The 20403-nt window shown below is 45.6% G+C and overlaps 1 protein-coding gene across 12 annotated transcripts in view; it reads right to left on the reverse strand.

The window, feature by feature from the left end:
- The window catches only part of tspoap1 (TSPO associated protein 1), a 333678-nt gene that overhangs the window by 5904 nt on the left and 307371 nt on the right, over window positions 1–20403 (reverse strand). For 6 of the 12 annotated variants that reach the window (XM_085964438.1, XM_085964437.1, XM_085964436.1 and 3 more), the window contains 5 exons: window positions 19326–19394; window positions 19108–19143; window positions 18180–18283; window positions 13798–13869; window positions 5129–5263 (listed from right to left, as the gene is read on the reverse strand). In XM_085964438.1, coding sequence (XP_085820564.1) covers window positions 5129–5263; window positions 13798–13869; window positions 18180–18283; window positions 19108–19143; window positions 19326–19394 — 416 coding nt within the window. Of the gene's footprint in view, window positions 1–561; window positions 607–5128; window positions 5264–10407; window positions 10500–13797; window positions 13870–18179; window positions 18333–19107; window positions 19144–19325; window positions 19395–20403 lie in introns of those variants that run through there. The other 6 variants (XM_085964440.1, XM_085964439.1, XM_085964441.1 and 3 more) reach the window with 5 other exon arrangements.

Here is a 20403-nt window from a genome sequence, read left to right on the forward strand (position 1 = left end):
TTTAGTTTTATCCTGCCTGGCTAAGAGGGTAGTTGCCCAACCTACTCCCAGATGCTCAACTGTGCCACTCTTGATCAACCTGTAAAGGCTACGGGTAATACTTTTGGGGATGGCTGTGTGTGATACACCCTCTCACCCGATGAGAAAGAACTACCTCCTGGCTTCGACTCAGCCCCTCCCTCTTAGCACGTAGCTTAGATCAACGAATTGATGAATGGGTAATCAGAGTGCAGACTATGGCACAGCGTACTGGACGGCTACATTACCCCAAAGCGCAGGTTCATTTGGTAAAATGCAGGTACACCAGAATCATGCAACTATTGTGGAGATACAGGGATTCACTTAAGGAGCAATGGGTGTTGTTGCACTTTGATTTGAGATACAGAGAATGTTGTACTATTTAGAAATATTTCCCAATATTTTGGATGCGCCTCCTGTAACTCTGTCCTTTGCACCGGTGCTGTGCTCGCTGCAGAAATGCAGCTCCTTCTGGTGTGCATGCTGCAATGCAAACGACAGTGTCTGAAAGCTGCAGCAGTATCTTCAGTAACACACACTTACAAGCCTCCCGGGTGCTAATTACCGCTTGAAATGAACAGTCTTCCTCTGTTGCCATGGAAAAAGGTAGAGAAATAGAAATATTATAATAAAAGAAAGCTAAACAACTAATACAAGTGAGTAAATGAATAAAAAGGTTTTAATAAGAACAAGCTGCTCCAATCAAGCCTGAGTACCGCTCAGCAAAGGTCATTATCTGCTGGGAATACAGCTCAGCACAGCAGAGCTCATTATCTGCTACAGGAAACTTTCGATTTACCGGCACCTAAATAACCGGAAACATATTTGAAAGTTCTCTATCTGAATGCACGTAGCATTCGTAACAAAATAGACGAGTTAAAGGCACAAATAGCTACATATGGGTATGATCTTGTGGCCATTACAGAAACATGGCTGCAGGGTGACAATGCCTGGGAATTAAACATACCAGGTTATTTAACAATCAGGAAGGACAGGCAGGAAGGAAGGGGAGGTGGGGTGGCTATGTTAATAAAGGAAGGAATCACTGTAATACAGAGAAATGATATTGGGTCAAAGGATCAGGATAATGAAACAGTTTGGGTGGAGATAAGGAATAATAAGGGGAAAAAAACACTAGTGGGTGTAGTATATAGGCCTCCGAACAGTCGCAACTCGGTTGGACGGAGTATCAATCAGGAAATAGTTGAGGCTTGTAATAAGGGAACATCTATAATTATGGGGGATTTTAACTATCATATAAATTGGACGAATCAAATTGGGCAGGGCTGCCTTGAGGATGAGTTCATTGAGTGTATTAGGGATGGGTTTCTTGAGCAGTATGTAACTGAACCAACCAGGGGGCAAGCAACCTTAGATCTGGTCCTGTGTAACGAGACAGGATTAATTAAAAATGTCCTAGTAAAGGATCCCCTTGGAATGAGTGACCATAACATGGTTGAATTCCATATTCAGTTAGAGGGTGAGGAGGCTGTATCTCAAACAAGCGTGCTAAGCTTGAATAAAGGAGACTATGAAGGTATGAGAGCGGAATTGAGTAAAGTGGATTGGGAAAATAGGTTAAAGGATAAGACGATACATGATCAGTGGTGTACATTTAAGGAGTTATTTTACAAATTCCAAAAAAAGTATATTCCACTGAGAAAAAAAGGGTGTAAAAGAAAAGACAGCCATCCGTGGCTAAGTAAAGAAATTAAGGATAGTATTCGACTAAAAACAAGGGCATATAAGGTAGCCAAATCTAGTGGGAGGATAGAGGATTGGGAAAACTTTAAAAGACAGCAAAAAATAACAAAAAGATTGATTAAGAAAGGGAAGATAGATTATGAAAGTAAATTAGCAAAAAATATAAAGACAGATAGTAAGAGTTTTTATAGTTATATAAAAAGAAAAAGGGTGGCTAAAGTAAATGTTGGTCCCTTAGAGGATGAGACCGGGAAATTAATGGTGGGAAATATGGAGATGGCAAAAACACTGAATGAATATTTTGTATCAGTCTTTACAGTAGAGGACACCAAGAATATCCCAACACTTGACAAGCAGGGGGCTATGGGGGGGAGGAGCTAAATACGATTAAAATCACTAAGGAAGTAGTACTTGGTAAAATAATGGGACTCAAGGCGGATAAATCACCTGGACCTGATGGCTTACATCCCAGGGTTTTGAGGGAAGTGGCGGTAGGGATTGTGGATGCATTGGTAATAATCTTCCAAAACTCCCTGGACTCAGCAAAGGTCCCGGCAGACTGGAAAACTGCTAATGTAACACCCTTATTTAAAAAGGGCAGTAGACAGAAGGCTGGAAACTATAGACCGGTTAGCCTAACATCTGTGGTAGGTAAAATTTTGGAGTCCATTATTAAGGAGACAGTAACAGGACATTTGGATAATCATAATTTAATAAGACAAAGTCAGCATGGTTTTATGAAGGGGAAGTCATGTTTGACAAATTTGCTGGAGTTCTTTGAGGAAGTAACATATAGGGTGGATAAAGGTGAACCAGTGGACGTAGTGTATTTAGACTTCCAAAAGGCATTTGACAAGGTGCCACACAAAAGATTATTGCTTAAGATAAAAAATCACGGGATTGGGGGTAATATTCTGGCATGGATAGAGGATTGGCTATCTAACAGAAGGCAGAGAGTTGGGATAAATGGTTCATATTCAGACTGGCAATCAGTAACCAGTGGTGTTCCGCAGGGGTCAGTGCTGGGTCCCCAACTCTTTACAATCTATATTAACGATTTGGAGGAGGGGACCGAGTGTAACACATCAAAGTTTGCAGATGATACTAAGATGGGAGGGAAAGTAGTGAGTGAGGAGGACATAAAAAACCTGCAAGGGGACATAGACAGGCTAATTAAGTGGGCAGAGATTTGGCAGATGGAATACAATACTGGAAAGTGTGAGGTTATGCACTTTGGCAGGAAAAATCGTAGAGCAATTTATTATCTTAATGGCAAGAAACTTGAAAGTACTGAAGTACAAAGGGATCTGGGGGTCCTGGTGCACGAAACTCAAAAGGTTAGTATGCAGGTGCAGCAAGTGATTAAGAAGGCCAATGGAATGTTGGCTTTCATTGCTAGGGGGATAGAATATAAAAATAGGGAGGTATTGCTTCAGTTGTACAAGGTATTGGTGAGACCGCACCTGGAATACTGCATACAGTTTTGGTGTCCATACTTAAGAAAGGACATACTTGCTCTCGAGTCAGTACAAAGAAGGTTCACTCGATTAATCCCGGGGATGAGGGGATGGACATATGAGGAGAGGTTGAGTAGATTGGGACTCTACTCATTGGAGTTCAGAAGAATGAGAGGCGATCTTATTGAAACATATAAGATTATGAAGGGGTTGGATCGGGTGGATGCAGGGAGGATGTTCCAGATGATGGGTGAAACTAGAACTAGGGGGCATAGTCTTAGAATAAGGGGCTGCTCTTTCAAAACTGAGATGAGGAGGAACTACTTCACTCAGAGGGTGGTAGGTCCATGGAATATGCTGCCCCAAAAAGCTGTCGAAGCTACATCATTACATAAATTTAAAACAGAAATAGACAGTTTCCTAGTAGAAAAGGGAATTAAGGGTTATGGGGAGCGGGTAGGAATTTGGACATGAGTCTAGGTTCGGATAGGTCATGGCCCTGTGGGTAGCGGAGCGGGCCCAGGGGCCGTGTAGCCTGATCCTGCTCCTGTTTTCGTGTGTCTAATGCCGTTAGATTCAGGAGATAGTCCTGTCATAGTGGATTGGCGGTTAGGATCAGATCAGCCATGATCTTATTGAATGGCGGAGCAGGCTCGAGGGGCCAATTGGCCTACTCCTGCTCCTATTTCTTATGTTCTTATGTTCTAAATCTCGGTTAACCGGCAAAATTCAGGAGTAGGTTCAGGTAAGTTTTATTACTTGCCTTCCTCCATCTGGTGCTGTGCAAGGGTGTGGCTGCAGCTGTTGCTAAGCTACAGAGACACTTGGAACTTTTGGCCATTGTTCTGAACCTACAGGGTTTGTTGCTTTACTATAGCTTTTGGTTATCCGGAATTTTTGATGAACCGGCACCACGTCAGTCCCGTCGGTGCCGGATAAAAAGTTTCCTGTACAATGAACTGCACACTTGCAGTGTTTGAACATTAGGAGAAAGGTTCAAACTGTAGGATTCTTGAATGAAACCTGTAAATTTACTCTGTTTTACAATCAAAAATGGTTAAAGTGACAACTAAAAGGGAAGAAAAGAAAATATGTATTATTTATGTATTATATAATAAAAATAGAGCGTGATCAAAAGGTTTTGCACTTGTGGGTGACACTGTTGGAATAACATTATGAGACTTAACGTAACAGGGCCACCTAAAGCAAAAATAAGAAACTCACCTTTAGAATCACACGAGGGGAAAAAAGAGGTTTTCAAAGAAAAGGTCAGTAATAAAAAAGCCTAAAGTTAGTTGTAAATATAAGGAAGAGTTGTGCACCTTAAAAAAAAAAATCAAAATATTTGACTTGGAAAAGATTAGTCAAGGTTAGATTGGAAATGTTAACAAACCCACTTAAATGGTACTCGTGGCCTGAAAATAGGCAGCGCAATGAGCTATCAAACTACAGCCGGAACTACCACGTGTTCTTTAGGAAAGCACAAGGCTTCACAGATTCAACCTAGTCAAAAAAAGACCAACTCAGAACCCCCACTGACCAGAAAAACCTTGCTGCCCGTCTGGTTTCTCTCACTTCCCCCTGACTTTTCCATTCCCTCCCTTTTCCCCTTATCCATCCCCTCATCTCCAATCCATCTGTCCCTTCTCTCTCACTCTCTGCCCTCTCCCCTACCCATGTATTACATTCCTTCACCCCATCCCAAGTCCTACTCCCCCCTCCTCACGTTCTCTGTCCTGCCTCCTCTCTCTCCTCACAACCCGTCTCTCCTCCCTCTTCCTCCCCTCCCTTGGTTCAATTACCTCCACGCCACTAACCCTGCTTCAACTGACTTCCTGTGTGCAATGCCCAGGAGATCGACTGGTAGAAATATTTTATATATATAGCCCAGTATTTCACAACAGGAGTGTACAATGTATTTTACACAGCATAGGATCGGTCTGCCTCACCTGTTTTTCCTTGTGTACTACAGTGTGAGGAAGTCTTGGCATGGCATTCCCAGCAGCTGCCTCCACTGTCTCCTCCACAGTGATCAGCTCTAGGAAGTTGGAAGGTGCAAGCCCATGCAGTCCATTTAGGTCACCCTGGCAAAACACAGAAACCTGTCACACATGGCTTAACTTACTACATCACCATGTGACTGAGTGGTGACGAGATTCAAATATTTGTGTGGAGGGAAAATGAAGGGATAAAACTTTAAATCTAATAATATTATAAACCAGGTGTGTCTGAACTGCCCTCGAGTCTTGGCAACTCACTTCTATTTACATTTTTATTGTTTACTCACTAACTTGCCTTGTTACAATTTTGTGGCCCTGGAGTTTTCGAAAGGGCTACTTTTAGCTTTGTTACCTCATTGCTGGATTAATTCTAAATTGAAATACTAAGGTCTGTTAGTAACAGCAACTTGAGATACATGCAAATTAATGTGAACAGGAATTTAAACTCACTATGCAGCCTGTGAGGCTCTGTGGTTTGCACCTAACCGGCCCAAGAAGACAAAAAGCATTGAAAATTCCAGTGACCATTCCCTTTCCAAGCTTGGCCAGCACCATTAGTTTATCTGCTTCAACTATGGAACAGGACCCAGGTCACAGGGACAATTCCTGTTGATTAGGCCAGGACTACTTTCAGTATTTGTGTGCTGTTACTTCCTGTTTCTATATCATTACATTTTTAATATATCTAATGGCAGTATCCTGGACTGTAAGGGGTGATGGTAGATCTTTCGCTGGCAGAACTGGATCATCTGTTGGGGACAGTGAATGGTACCAGCCTTACTGTCACAAATTCAGGAACAAATAAGTGTGAGTGGGTGAGGAAAAAGAACATGGATGATGAGACACACATACGGTCAGAACTCGGGCTGGATATTATTCTCAATTGGGCACTTTTCTCTAAGAAAATAGAAAGCCGAAGGATGACCTAATAAAGGTCTTTAAGATTATGAAAGGGTTTGATAGGGTAGATGTAGAGAAGGTGTTTCCACTTGTGGGGTCATAAATAAAAGATAGTCACTAAATTATCCAATAAGGAATTCAGGAGAAACTTCTTTACCCAGAGAGTGGTTAGAATTTGGAACTTGCTACCACATGGAGTAGTTGAGGTGAATAGCTTAGATGCAGTTAAGGGGAATCTAGATAATTATGTGAGGGAGAATGGAATAGTGGATATGCTGATGAAGGGTTAGATGGAGCATAAACACTGGCATAGACCAGTTGGGCCAAAAGGCCTGTTTCTGTGCTGTAAATTGTATGTAATATGTGGACATTTATGTACTGCATGCCTATGTAAGCGTGTATTTTATATATGCAAAACAAACAGATGTTGATACACTGTGTGTAAGATGCCAATGTTCAGCTTCCTGCTGTCAAGTTTCACTGAGATGTAACTAAACAACATGCATTGTTCAGATGTGTTACGATTGCACTGTACATCCCCAACTACATAGACACCTGACTAGCCCACTGCTAATCAATAATCAATAGGAACCATTAATAGTGTCAGCAATGTCTCCATATAATGCAATCTCATTGCAAACAGTGTGTACAGCTACATCAGGGGCGCCTTATAAACATTGCTCAAACCCAAAGAGCAATCTGATATCAAATATTCCTAACCACTGGCCTCACTATTTTAACCACCATTATAAATAGAAATACATAGAAATATATAGAATATACAGCACAGAAACAGGCCATTCGGCCCAACCAGTCCATGCTCTTATGCTCCACTCGAGCCTCCTCCCATCCTTCCTCATCTAACTCTATCAGCATAACCCTCTATTCCCTTCTCCCTCATACGTTTATCTCGCTTCCCCTTAAATGTATCTATGCTATTCGGCTCAACTACTCCCTGTGGTAATGAGTTCCACATTCTCACCACTCTCTGGCTAAAGAAGTTTCTTCTAAATTCCCTATATGATTTCTTGGTGACTACCTTATACTGATGGCCTCACCCCTCAGCCTTCTCTTTTCAAGAGAAAAGAGACCCAGCCTGTTCATCCTTTCCTGATAGGCATAACCTTGGAGGTCTGGTATCATCCTTGTCAATCTTTTTTACCCTCCCCAGTGCCTCTATATCCTTTTTATAATATGGCAAACAGAACTGTACACAGTACTCCAAGTGTGGTCTAATCAAGGTTTGATACAAGTTTAGAATAAGGTCTCTACTTTTCAATTATATCCCTCTAGACATAAACCCTAGTGCTTGGTTTGCTTTATTTATGGCCTTATAACCTGCCTCGCTACTTTGTGATTTGTGTATTTGTACTCCCAGATCCCTTTGCTCCTCTACCATTTGCCAATTACAGTATATGACCATTCTGCAAGTGTATTAATGTCTTCTTGTAATTTGTTGTAGTCCTCCTCGGTATTGACTATCCCCCCTCCCCCCCCCCAACTTGGTGTCGTTCGTAAATTTAGAAATTGTGTTTTTTATTCCAAAGTCTAAATCATTAATATAAATTGTGAGCAACAGTGGTCCCAGCACTGATCCTGTGAGACCCCACTTCCCACCTTCTGCCACTGTGAATAGCTACCCTTTACTCCTACTCTCTGCTTTCTGTCTTGCAGCCAGCTAGCTATCCATTCTGCTACGTGTGCCCTGAGTCCGCATGCTCTGACTTTATTCATTAGTCTATTATGTGGTGCCTTATCTATAGTTTTCTGGAAATCTAGATATATTACATCTACTGCATTACCCTTGTCGACTCTCTGTTACCGCCTCAAAGAATTCAGAGAGGTTGGTCAAGCAAGACTTTCCCTTTTGAAATCCATGCTGACGATTCATTATTATATTTTTGGTTCCTAGATATTGTGGTAAACCACTTTTATCGTTACACTATAGTTATCACTGTTGTATTGTTATCACCGTTATCACTGTTGTATCACAATATGAGGTCGCCTCTTGTCGCGCTGTTATACCTGGGCTGACCACCTCTGACTCCGCCCATGGCTCCACCTACCTGCCCAGGTATAAAGGTAGTCGACTGGCTGGTATTCCTCCTTGTTGGACCCGATCACCCACGAGGGTGGGCTCTGTTATTTAGTCAATAAAAACCTTTAGTTACGTTCCTAACTCGTCGCCTTTTATTGGACGAATTGATAGGTATATCAATTTTATTGACTAAATTTTAAAGATGTCTACTACTGGCCGGCCAGAAGCCCTCCCAGAAGCACAGCCACACCAGCCGGCTTGGCTGCAAGCCCTCAAACCACCGTACCTGGATCTAAACCCACAGGCAGCAAACGCAGCCCTCAACTTCAAACACTGGCTGGACTGCTTCGAATCCTACCTGGAAGAATCCGGCGCCCCGCAGAGATCCAAACTAAGACTTCTGAACGCCCAAGCGAGCCCGAGAGTATACGCACTCATACAGGACACGACTACGTACGAGGCCGCTATCAACCTACTGAAACAGCAGTACCGCAGCCCGGTAAATTACATGTACACCAGGCACCTCCTAAGATCCCGCCCGCAACAGCCAGGAGAGTCTGTAGCTGAATTTTTACGGGCGCTAAGAGCACTCGGCAGGAACTGTGACTTTAAAGCGGTGACGGCTGTTGAAAATACGGAAGATAATATCCGCGATGCCTTTGTGAAAGGCCTACGGTCCGACTACTCACGGCAAAGACTGCTTGAAGCTAAAGACCTCGACCTGGACAAAGCTGAAGCCCTCGCTCTCTCCCTGGAGGTGGCCCATCAGGACCAGGAGGCGTTTTCCAGGTACTGCTCGCGACCCTGGGACTCGGGCCCGACCCCTACCGCAATACCCTTCGCAGCGCCGCCCCCGGGACCTACCTCAGCGTCGGCGTCCCGGACCCGACCGGGCCCGCCACCCCCGGTACCGGCTCCGACATCGGGCACCCGCGATCGGGCCGCCGGCTGCTTCTTTTGCGGCCAGGAGAAGCACCCGAGGTCGCGCTGCCCAGCCAGGAACTCTACCTGCACAACCTGCAGGAAGAAAGGCCACTTCTCTAAGGCCTGCAGGAGCGGATCTTCAGAGGCCAGCAGTGCCTCATGCGAACTGTGGGGGCGGCCATCTTCTTTCACGGCAACTGAGGCCAGTATCCCCACACGTGAGTCATGGGGGCAGCCATCTTTGATCAAGGCAACCGACCCCAATAGTGCCTCATGTGAGTTATGGGGGCAGCCATCTTCTCCGCCATTTTGTCCTACCTCGTGGGAGACGCCATTTTACACACCACGCCCGACTGCCACCGGGCCCCCGGACCCGACGACCGCCTCGCCCGCAGACGACAACGACTCGCTTACCTACACGCTAGCCTCCGTCACTCTGGATCAAGCCCGCCCACACCACCTGTCCAAGTCGATGATGGACATCAAAGTAAACGGCCACGCCACGACCTGCCTGTTCGACAGCGGAAGCACGGAGAGCTTCATCCACCCAGACACGGTGAGCCACTACTCCCTCCCTGTCCTGCCAACGCGCAACCGAATCTCGATGGCATCGAGGTCCCACGCCACGGACATTAGCGGCTACTGTGCTGTGACCTTGTCGGTTAAGGGTACAGAGTATAAAAACTTTAAACTCCTCGTCCTCCCCCAGCTCTGCGCTGCCGTCCTACTAGGGCTGGACTTCCAATCCCACCTCCAAAGTGTAACCCTAGCATACGGTGGACCCCTCCCCCCACTCACAGTCGACAACCAGCGAAGGTTAAACCGCCCACCGCGTAACACCTGCAGCCTATCCACCCTCAAGGTGCCGCCACCTTCCCTGTTCGCTAACCTCACCCCCGACTGCAAACCCGTCGCTACCAAGAGCAGGCGGTACAGCGCTGGGGACAGAGCTTTCATTAGCTCTGAGGTGCAGCGTCTCCTGAAGGAGGGCATCATCGAGGGGAGCAACAGCCCCTGGCGTGCCCAGGTCGTGGTCGTTAAGACCGGCGATAAAAATCGCCTGGTCATCGACTACAGCCAGACCATAAACAGATACACCCAGCTGGACGCATACCCCCTTCCCCGCATATCTGACATGGTCAATCAGATTGCACAATACCGCGTATTCTCGACCATCGACCTTAAGTCGGCCTACCACCAACTCCCTATCCACCCCGAGGACCGCCAGTACACCGCCTTCGAGGCGAATGGGCGCCTATACCACTTCCTTAGGGTCCCCTTCGGTGTCACCAACGGGGTCTCGGTCTTCCAAAGGGAGATGGACCGGATGGTTGACCAGAACGGACTGCAGGCCACATTCCCCTACCTAGATAACGTCACCATCTGCGGCCGCGACCGGCAGGACCACGACGTGAATCTGGAGAAATTCCTCCGTACAGCCCAACGGCTGAACCTCACCTACAATAAGGAGAAATGTGTGTTTAACACCTCGCGCCTTGCCATCCTTGGCTGTGTAGTAGAGAACGGACTCATCGGCCCCGACCCCGAAAGAATGCGCCCCCTCATGGAGCTACCCCTCCCCCACTGCCCTAAGGCACTTAAGAGAACCCTGGGGCTCTTCGCCTACTATGCCCAATGGGTGCCCAATTATGCGGACAAAGCCAGACCCCTCATGAAGTCCACATCCTTCCCCCTTACGGAGGAAGCGTGCGCAGCCTTCTCCCTCATTAAGGGAGACATTGCCAAGGCCACTATGCACGCAGTGGATGAGTCCATCCCCTTCCAAGTCGAGAGCGATGCATCCGACTTCGCCCTAGCCGCCACCCTTAACCAGGAGGGGAGACCGGTGGCCTTCTTCTCAAGGACCCTACAGGGCCCTGAGATCCGACACTCGTCGGTCGAGAAGGAGGCCCAGGCGATTGTGGAGGCGGTACGACGCTGGAGGCACTACCTGGCAGGCAAACGATTTACCCTCCTTACCGACCAACGTTCGGTCGCCTTTATGTTTAATAACAAGCTGAGGGGCAAAATCAAGAATGACAAGATCTTGAGGTGGAGAATCGAGCTCTCCACCTACGATTATGATATCTTGTACCGGCCAGGTAAGCTGAACGAACCCCCCGATGCTCTGTCACGAATTACATGCGCCAGCGCGCAAAGTGATAGACTTCAGACCCTCCACAACGACCTCTGCCACCCCGGGGTCACCAGACTTTACCACTTCATTAAGGCCCGCAACCTGCCCTACTCCATCGAGGAGGTCAGGACCATAACCAGGAACTGCCAGACCTGCGCCGAGTGCAAACCGCACTTCTTTAGGCCGGACAGAGCAAGCCTGATCAAGGCCACCCGCCCCTTCGAGCGCCTGAGCATCGACTTTAAGGGGCCCCTCCCGTCCTCTGACCGTAATGTGTACTTCCTCAACATTGTTGATGAGTACTCCCGTTTCCCCTTTGCCTTCCCCTGCCCAGACATGACCAGTACCACGGTCATTAAATGCCTGAACGACCTCTTCGCCTTGTTCGGGTTCCCAAACTATATACATAGTGACCGGGGCTCCTCTTTCATGAGCGAGGAACTCCGTCAGTTCCTACTAGCGAGAGGTATTGCAGCAAGTAGGACCACCAGCTACAACCCCCAAGGGAACGGCCAGGTGGAAAGAGAGAACGCGACGGTATGGAAGGCCGTCCTCTTAGCCTTAAAGTCTAAGGGCCTCCCAACCTCCCGCTGGCAGGAAGTCCTCCCGACAGCGCTGCACTCCATCCGGTCACTACTTTGCACTGCCGTTAACGCCACCCCCCATGAACGAATGTTTGTTTTCCCCAGGAAGTCGACTACGGGAACCACTCTACCAACCTGGCTGACCTCTCCGGGGCCCGTCTTGCTGCGAAAGCACGTGAGGGCCCATAAAACAGACCCCCTGGTCGAAAGGGTGAACCTCCTGCACGCCAACCCCCAGTACGCCTACGTGGCTTACCCAGACGGGCGGGAGGACACTGTCTCCTTACGAGACCTCGCACCCTCGGGCACTCCGGAGACACCACCTTTACCCCCCCCCACCACCCCCCCAATTCCAGCCCAGGTAGACGGCATGCCGGAACCCCACGAGCCTTCGCCGACCACGCAGACACCAGCACTAACACCGGATAATGCAGCACCGCCGCTGCGACGATCGGAGAGGCTTACGAGGCCTCCGGACAGACTGACATACCAGAACTGGTAGTACACTTCACCCCGCCAGACTCAAATCTAAACAAGGGGTGAATGTGGTAAACCACTTTTATCGTTACACTATAGTTATCACTGTTGTATTGTTATCACCGTTATCACTGTTGTATCACGATATGAGGTCGCCTCTTGTCGCGCTGTTATACCTGGGCTGACCACCTCTGACTCCGCCCATGGCTCCACCTACCTGCCCAGGTATAAAGGTAGTCGACTGGCTGGTATTCCTCCTTGTTGGACCCGATCACCCACGAGGGTGGGCTCTGTTATTTAGTCAATAAAAACCTTTAGTTACGTTCCTAACTCGTCGCCTTTTATTGGACGAATTGATAGGTATATCAGATATTTTTCTATTTTTTCCTTTAGTAGGATTCCTTTATCTTTCCTACCACCGATGTTAAGCTGACTGATCTATTGTTCCCTGGACATATTCTATCTCCCTTCTTAATTATAGGTATAATGTTAGCTATTCACCAGTCCTCTTTCTAACAAATGATTAAATATGTGTAATTGTGTCTCTGCTATCTCTTCCCTAAATTCTTTTAAAATGTGTGGATGCAATCCGTCCGGACCAGTGTTTTTATCCTCTTTGAGTTTGATTAGTTTATTTAATATTTCTCCTCTTTTTATTTTAAATGTATCATTTCTAATCTCATCTTTTGATGTCATGTCCATCTGATCTGTCTCCTTGATAAATACTGAAACAAATATTTTTGCCATTTCGCTATTACTGTCTGTGATTTTATCCTGTCCATCCCTTAGTGGCTCTATTCCCATCCCGGCTTTCCTTTTTTTATTTATGTGCCTGTAGAATATTTTACTATTTTATTTTATATTCCTTGATAATTCAATTTCATAGTTCCTCTTTGCCTTCCTAATTCTTTTTTAACTTCTCACCTAATCTCATCATATTTTCCCTTGTCATGCTGTCCCCTGCTGTCCATGTACTTAGTGTACGCCTCTTTCCTTACCCTCAATTTTTCCCCTATGTCTTTATTCATCTATACTGTCTCATTAGTGTTTAGTTTGTCTTGTTTTTTTGCCGAATTATATTCATGTTTTTGTCCACTGTGTGTATTTCTCATTTCTATTATCCATAAAAGTGTTTCTCTTATCCCATTAATTATTTATTTGCACTCTAAAGTCTCTAAGAAGCTAAAGACGTGCATAGAAGTGCCCAGAAATGGCCTGGACCTGAATCTTTGCTGAGGCTATAGTAGGTTCTTCCATGCTGACTGAGTGCCATTCACATCGTAGTCAGGCATTTGACCAAACGTAGCTTAACAAAGAATAGGCTGCACTGGCAGTAAGGGTGCAAACAAGAGTTAGGGCAGGTCAGATCATACTAACCTGCTGAAGGTGTTCAATATAATAGCAAATTGTCAATGGCCTTTACTCCATACATTTAATTGAAGGTCTGCACTACTGTATTGCTAGCATGAAGAAATAGTTTGGGGCTGATTTTTCTGAACTGACTCCTATCTAAGATACCGTGTAGTTTGCCATGACAGATACACTTGCACAGACTCACATAATAGAAACCGTCCTCATCCATGTCCCCGTAAACAGTAATGATGTCGCCAGCACTGAATGTCAGCTCAGCCTGTAAAAAAAAAGGCACAGATTAAATTTAGGATTTGGCCACTATTGGCCCTACTCATTTAAGCCTTTTGCTCAATCTTTCCAGCATCCTTGGCCCAGATGTTTGCAAGTGTGAAGAGATTGGTGTCAACTTGTGCACTGTACTCTGCAGGTGACTGATTTTGCACAAAATGTTAAAGGCCCTTCAATTGGACAATCAGCCCAAGTGACTGGCGAACAGGATCGAGAAGCCACTCTATTGACCAATCCTCCAGGATATAATGGATGGACTGGCCACTAAAATGGCCTCAAATGCTTTGTGTATGGCCAGCCCTTCAGTCTTAACCCTCCCCCCCCCCTCAAAAGTACCAACTATTACTGACTGTTTAAGTTTCATTGCTCATGATTGGGACAGAGAACTAAGAAGGATGTTAACAAATGGAAAGTTCTGACGCCTACTCCTGCTGGGAGTCCAGCTCTTTGGAGCTTTGGAGTTAATTCTCTAGATTCTGATCTGGCTACTTGGGGGGTTAGGCATGATGTATTTCACAGGACTAATGAGTTGGTTGTTGTCAGATTCGACACTAAACCCCAGTCAACTAGTTTTTGAAAACTAATGTTGGCAATTTAGCTCAAAAAGCAATCATAAATCTGGGACTGGTAACAGGAATAGTGAGAGCAGTGGGATTGAGAGCAGGAAGGGATCATTGGTAAATGTGAGACTGTAACACACTGGCTCTGATGTTAATCAGAAGGCAGCTTCCGAGTTTTTTTGGGAGGGAGGGGCAGGGGAGGGGGTGGAATTGCGTGGGGGAAATCCAGAAGTCAACTGAGGGGTTCTGAATGTGCGTTCTGTTGTCTCCAAGCTGTGCACCATCACAGGACCTACAGCCATGCACCAGCGCAGATACTCGCACTTTGGTGGGTACAGTTAGAGAGTTAGTTGAATTTTCACCTGGTGATTCACACCTCCAAGTGAGTATGAGCAGATATTCAGCTGGACATAGATGCTGAACCCCGGGGGCTATCATTGAGAAGAAGAGTGCTATAGGTGCATCAGCAACTTAGCCAGCTACTGACAGAATTGCCATGCATACTCTACACACAGAGAGGATGGAGGAGTCCAACTTGATCGCTAGTGGATTGGTAGCACAGGAAATTGAGAGAATGTTTGCCATGGGGAGTGAGTTTGTCTCCATGGAGCTTCAAGCAAGGCTCTCAAATGAGTCCATGCAGGCCATGACCACAGCTGTACAGACTTTGGGCGCTAACTTGTCTGCCGTCTTAAACAGGATGACAGATTCCTTATCTGTGGCCTTACAACGCGTCACTGATCTTCACCAATCTGGCCTGCAGCAGCGTGGTAGAAGTGATGTGGTGCTGGCCCAGGAGAGGGATGATGATGAAAAGGGACACTCACCCATTGCCCCCCTGTCAGCCAGTACCTGATATGCTGCCTTGTCTCCCAACAGCCAATGCTTGTCCCTGCACAGGTGCAAGTGGAGCAGTCTTTTGGTGGGGCTCTCTGGATTCCAAAACCTAGAGGGCGTAGGTCAATAGCATCTCAGCAGTCAGGGCAGGGATCTGAGCAGCTTGCCTCTATCTCTGCTGAAGCCATATAGGATGCACCACGTACAAGCGGTAGGAAGCATAAGTTGAATAAATTGCAATTCACCAAGGGTATGCACATGGTTCGATAGCAAAATACTGCAGATGCTAGAAATCCGAAATAACAACAGAAAATGCTGGAAAAACTCAGCAGGCCAGGCAACATCCGTGAAGAGAGAAATAGAGTCAACGTTTCTCTCTCCACGGATGTTGCCTGGCCTGCTGAGTTTTCCCAGCATTTTCTGTTGTTATTATGCACATGGTTGTTTGACAAACTGTTACGTTAAGTTTCCTGTTTTTTATAATGCCACATAAAATTTATTGATTAGCACCACTTCCACGGCTTCACCATTATTGCGTCCTGAAAGCCAGCTCACCCTTTCACTTGTATCATGATGAATGTCAATACATGACGGAACCTATTGGGCGGATGTGCTATGGGTGGTTGAAGGACTGTTTAGTGTGCTTAGTGAAAAGGGCGGGGGGTGGTCATTTGTTATGATTCACACTAGGTGAACCTTCACGATTAGGGCATTCCTGGCATCCTGGGCAGCAATGTAAGTGGGTGCCCCATCTTCATCCTCCTCCATGTTCTCCTCATCTAAAGATGAGTGATGAGCCCCGTTGTCCTCCTCCACCTGCAAACCTCTCTCCTGTGCACGTGCTGATCCCACCACAGCATGTCGTCACTGCCGTTGATGGTGATGGTCTTCCTCTTCTGATGTGTTGTCAAACGCATCCAAGGCACCTCCCACCCTGATCTTGTCAGTTTGAAATCCTCTAAGATTGAAAATAGCAATATCCACACTAGCACTCTGCCAAACATTTACCAGATGGAGCCGAGACAGCAGCTGCAATTAGTGAGCTGATATTCAGATGGGACAATGACAAGTTTAAATACCCACCTGAACTGCTGCTCAAACTCGCCTCCGTTTACCAAGCCCCAGGAAACCCGTGCTGCTCAAGTAAAATTTGGAGCCAAATTAAAAACAATTTAAAAATACTTCATTAATGTCTCCGAAGGACCTTAATTGCAGCAATAAGTACCTGCCCACATCCAATTATGAAATCATCGACTTCGGCGAGTAGGTTTCTTGCCAGCATTCAAACACACCTCCATTAGACCCGGAAGTGGGCACATCAGAGCCAGTTTGCGCTCCCACTCTAAAAACCAAAAATTTTTACCCCCCCCCCCCCCCACACATTCTTGGGGGGTTAAAATTCCCCATTATGTTCGAGGATCAGAACATAGGCGCTAACGGGCTGTAGTTGGCCTGCAGAATGCATAATGAGTACTGTACCCCATCTTAAGGTAATCACTACAATTCACAATGATCCTGGATCTCACCTCAGTATCCACATTAGGATCCAAGAAAGAACTTACATTTATACAATGCCTTATTACATTTTCCAGGACATCCCAAAGTGTTTCATATCCAATTACTTACTTTTCTAAATGTAGTCTCTGTTACATAGATTAACAGCCAACAAATTAAATTAATGACCAGTTAATCAGTTCTTGGTGGTGCTGGCTAAGGAAGCAATGTTGGCCAGAACAAAGACTCGCTTCTCTTCTTCGAATAGCACCATGATATCGTCAACATCCACCTAAACAAGCTGATGGGGTCTCAGTTTAACAACTCATCTGAAAAACAGCACTTGCAACAATGCAGCCTTAGTACTGCACTGAATTGTCAGCCTACATTTTGCGCTCAAGTCTAGGCGTGAGGTTTGAACACAAAACCTTCACACTCGGAGGCGAGAGTGCTACCAATTGAGCTAACCTGAAACTTAATGTTCAGTTAGGTCGCAGATCAGCTATAATCTCATGGAATGGTGGAACAGGCTCGAGGGGCTAAATGGCCGCCTCCTGTTCCTATGTTGTAGACAGTGCCAGTGGATCATAACAAGGTGAGAAAATGTTAGCTAAATGTATTAAATATACATTTTACATTTTGTGACAACTGTCTATTCTCACTTCAAATCAGCCCAGGTTGAGAGATGAAGGTATCTCCTTTCTGGTGGCTTCAGTGAACCTGAAGTGAAATGATTTGCCGTATCTCCAAGCTGCTTCCACAGATACAAAATAACAGCACACAGCTGTCCCTGGGATTGTCACATTGGTAAAAAATCATTTTACAAGGACACAAGGCAATGGCTGCTGCGAAGGTACCCACTTCTGCATTAGAAATTAATGAGTGTTGGATGATATGGTACTCGTGGGGCAATGACATCAGTGGAGTTTTGTTAATGGTGAGGAGATAGTTGGTGGTGTTCTGTGGTGCTCTGTAACTGCCTACTAGGAAGTCAAGGCGAGCACCCCAGCAGCTCTCACTGAACGTTTCACATGGAGAATTGGCCTCCTCCAATACCTCCTCATAGAAGGTTACAACCAGGTGCTCACCATGCAGGGATTACTGGATTAACTCGCACCCTGCTAGCCCCTGGCAGAGTTTTGCAGCCCATGTCACCTTTTTTATTACTACATCATTTGGATTTCACATGTGTATTGAATACTATGTAGAACACCACATGGAGTCTTGTTCTGTGAGCCTGACCAACAACCCTACCATCCATGTCCCAGAGGTAACTAAATCAGGTCCTTTGGGGGTGGAGTTCAAGGAAGAGAGGCCATTGTATTTCTGCCTGGTCTTAAGATGCTGATTTGGATAAATCCTAGCCAGCTGCCGAAGGTACAATGTGATCTGAGCAGATACACCTCACCTCAATATCCACATTAGGGGAGCTTTCCCTGGGGTCGTAGTCAAACACAGCCACCATTCTTTTCATAGGCAATTTCTGAAGTCCACTGCCAGGCCGACTCCATTCTGCAACAGGAAGGGAGGCTAGTGATGAATATCATGGAGAGTAGATCTGCTATATGGTGCAATTGAGGAAGTCATAAAAAAGCACATTAAACAAGGGAGAGGGGATTCATTATAACTTCAACATTGATAATGCATATTATACAGAGGGAGTCCTTTATACCTCTACACTCTTAAAAGGGAGTTTATTATGCCTTAAACACTGATAAAGCACATTATACAAAGAGGAGCCATTATAACTTCTATACTTATTATGCATGTTGTATATGGGGGTCCTTTCTACCATCCTCACTGAAATGCACGTTACAGAGAGTGGGTTTGTTATATCTTCTACACTGATAATTCATAGAATGTCAGAAACATGTTATGTGACAGTAATGGTGAATCCACTGTAATTACTTTTGAACAATAAATTGGTTTATAAATGATTCAGCAAACAAGTATTAGAAACAGAATGTTACAAAGAGCCTGGATCAATGCGATGGCTAATTACATTTGGGACTTGCACTGAGGATTGTTAATGAGCCTCATGGCCCTGTGAGGATTCCTGTTTATTTACACTGTATAAAAACACTATCACATGTCCTGAGGATCCCCCAATATAATGACACTGTATAAACTCACTGTCATCCATCCTGTCAGGATTCCTCTGTATAATTAAATCATGTAGGAATATTAAACACAGTCACTATTATGAAACAGCTACTTATATTAAAATTAGCTTTCGACATGCATTGAAATGATTGTAATATTTTCACATGTGAATGTAATTTCAATTTAATTATCTATGGAGAAATGAGGAAAAGCTGAGAGTAAGTTTCACTGACCTCGGTGTTGAGCGTCCTCCCACGTGTCGGATTGCACTGAAAGAGCAGAGATGACTTAGTTGGACTCTTGTTTTCATACAGGGCCATCTCCATTTACACCTTCACACACTCAGCACCAGGTTATTAGGCAGCGAACGGGAAGCAGCGAGTAAAACACTGACATGGAAACGGTTTTAATGGAAAAGGCAACAAAAAGGTAAGCATGAAGTGAGACAGACCTTTCTTGGATCGCCTTGGTTTCGGAGGAGGGGCAGTGCGGCGTGGCGGTTGAGAGAGCGTGCGGCTGCCTTCATACAGCAAAAGACGAGAGAAAAAAAAGAGGAAATAAAGCAGCACACAAGAAGCTGAGACAGACAGAGCAGAATCATGTCAGGTTAGTAAATCAGAGACCAGTGGGTCTGGCATGTGGCACTGTCAGGTCTGGGCCATTACCAGCAGCTGAGCCAAGCCTAGCAGAATGCAAATAGCTTTATACCTACCTCACCATTGAGGCCTGTGGAAACAAAGGAAAAAATGGGGCACAGTAGTGCTTGGGGGGCATTGGGTAACCACAGATCCAATGGCAATGATCCCCAGCTCCGGTGTGTAGTTTCCCAAACAGCACTGCACTGTGCTCATGTATTCCACTCACATCATGTGACATTACATTACACTGTCCAAATCCTGAGTGGGGCATCCACAACTTCGAAAAACGTAAGCAGGACATTCACAGTCTTTTTAAACATAGAACTGTATTTTTCAATTTGCTATGGTGTCTCATGATGTAGAGGCATTCATCAGCTATTTTATTTTTAGTTATTCAGGTTTTCCATGAATTTTCATCAGCAGTAGCCCCAGCAGCAGAACTCCAGCCTTGATCTGAACCTTTGCCCTGAATCTATCCTGTCCTCTGTCCTACCCCTGCCCCCTGCGTTAACTCCACTCCCATCCGACAATTACATAGAATTACATAAAATCTATAGAACAGAGAAGCAGGCCATTGGGTCCAGCTTGTCTGTGCTGGTGTTTATACTCGACAAGAGCCTCCTCCCACTCGAATTGCCTCTTTGCACCCTGCCCCATATCCTTCTTTCCTTTCTCCCACATGCAATTGTAGGATTGTCACCTTTAAATAATCTAAAATTGGCCCTTTGTCTAATTTTAGATTAGTTAAGAGTTACAATCATAGAGAACACTGGTGCACCATCCAATGTATGGAACAAAGGATTAACTGGCATAATCAGTGTGTGCGTGCATACGATAGTGACCTTTTCACTACTGGTGTACACTTGCACAACCAGGTGAAAGGACATAGGG

This window comes from Somniosus microcephalus, chromosome 22, assembly GCF_052327205.1.
Source record: "Somniosus microcephalus isolate GS21.2 chromosome 22, FLI_Smic_1.0, whole genome shotgun sequence".
Taxonomy (NCBI): Eukaryota; Metazoa; Chordata; class Chondrichthyes; order Squaliformes; family Somniosidae; genus Somniosus; species Somniosus microcephalus.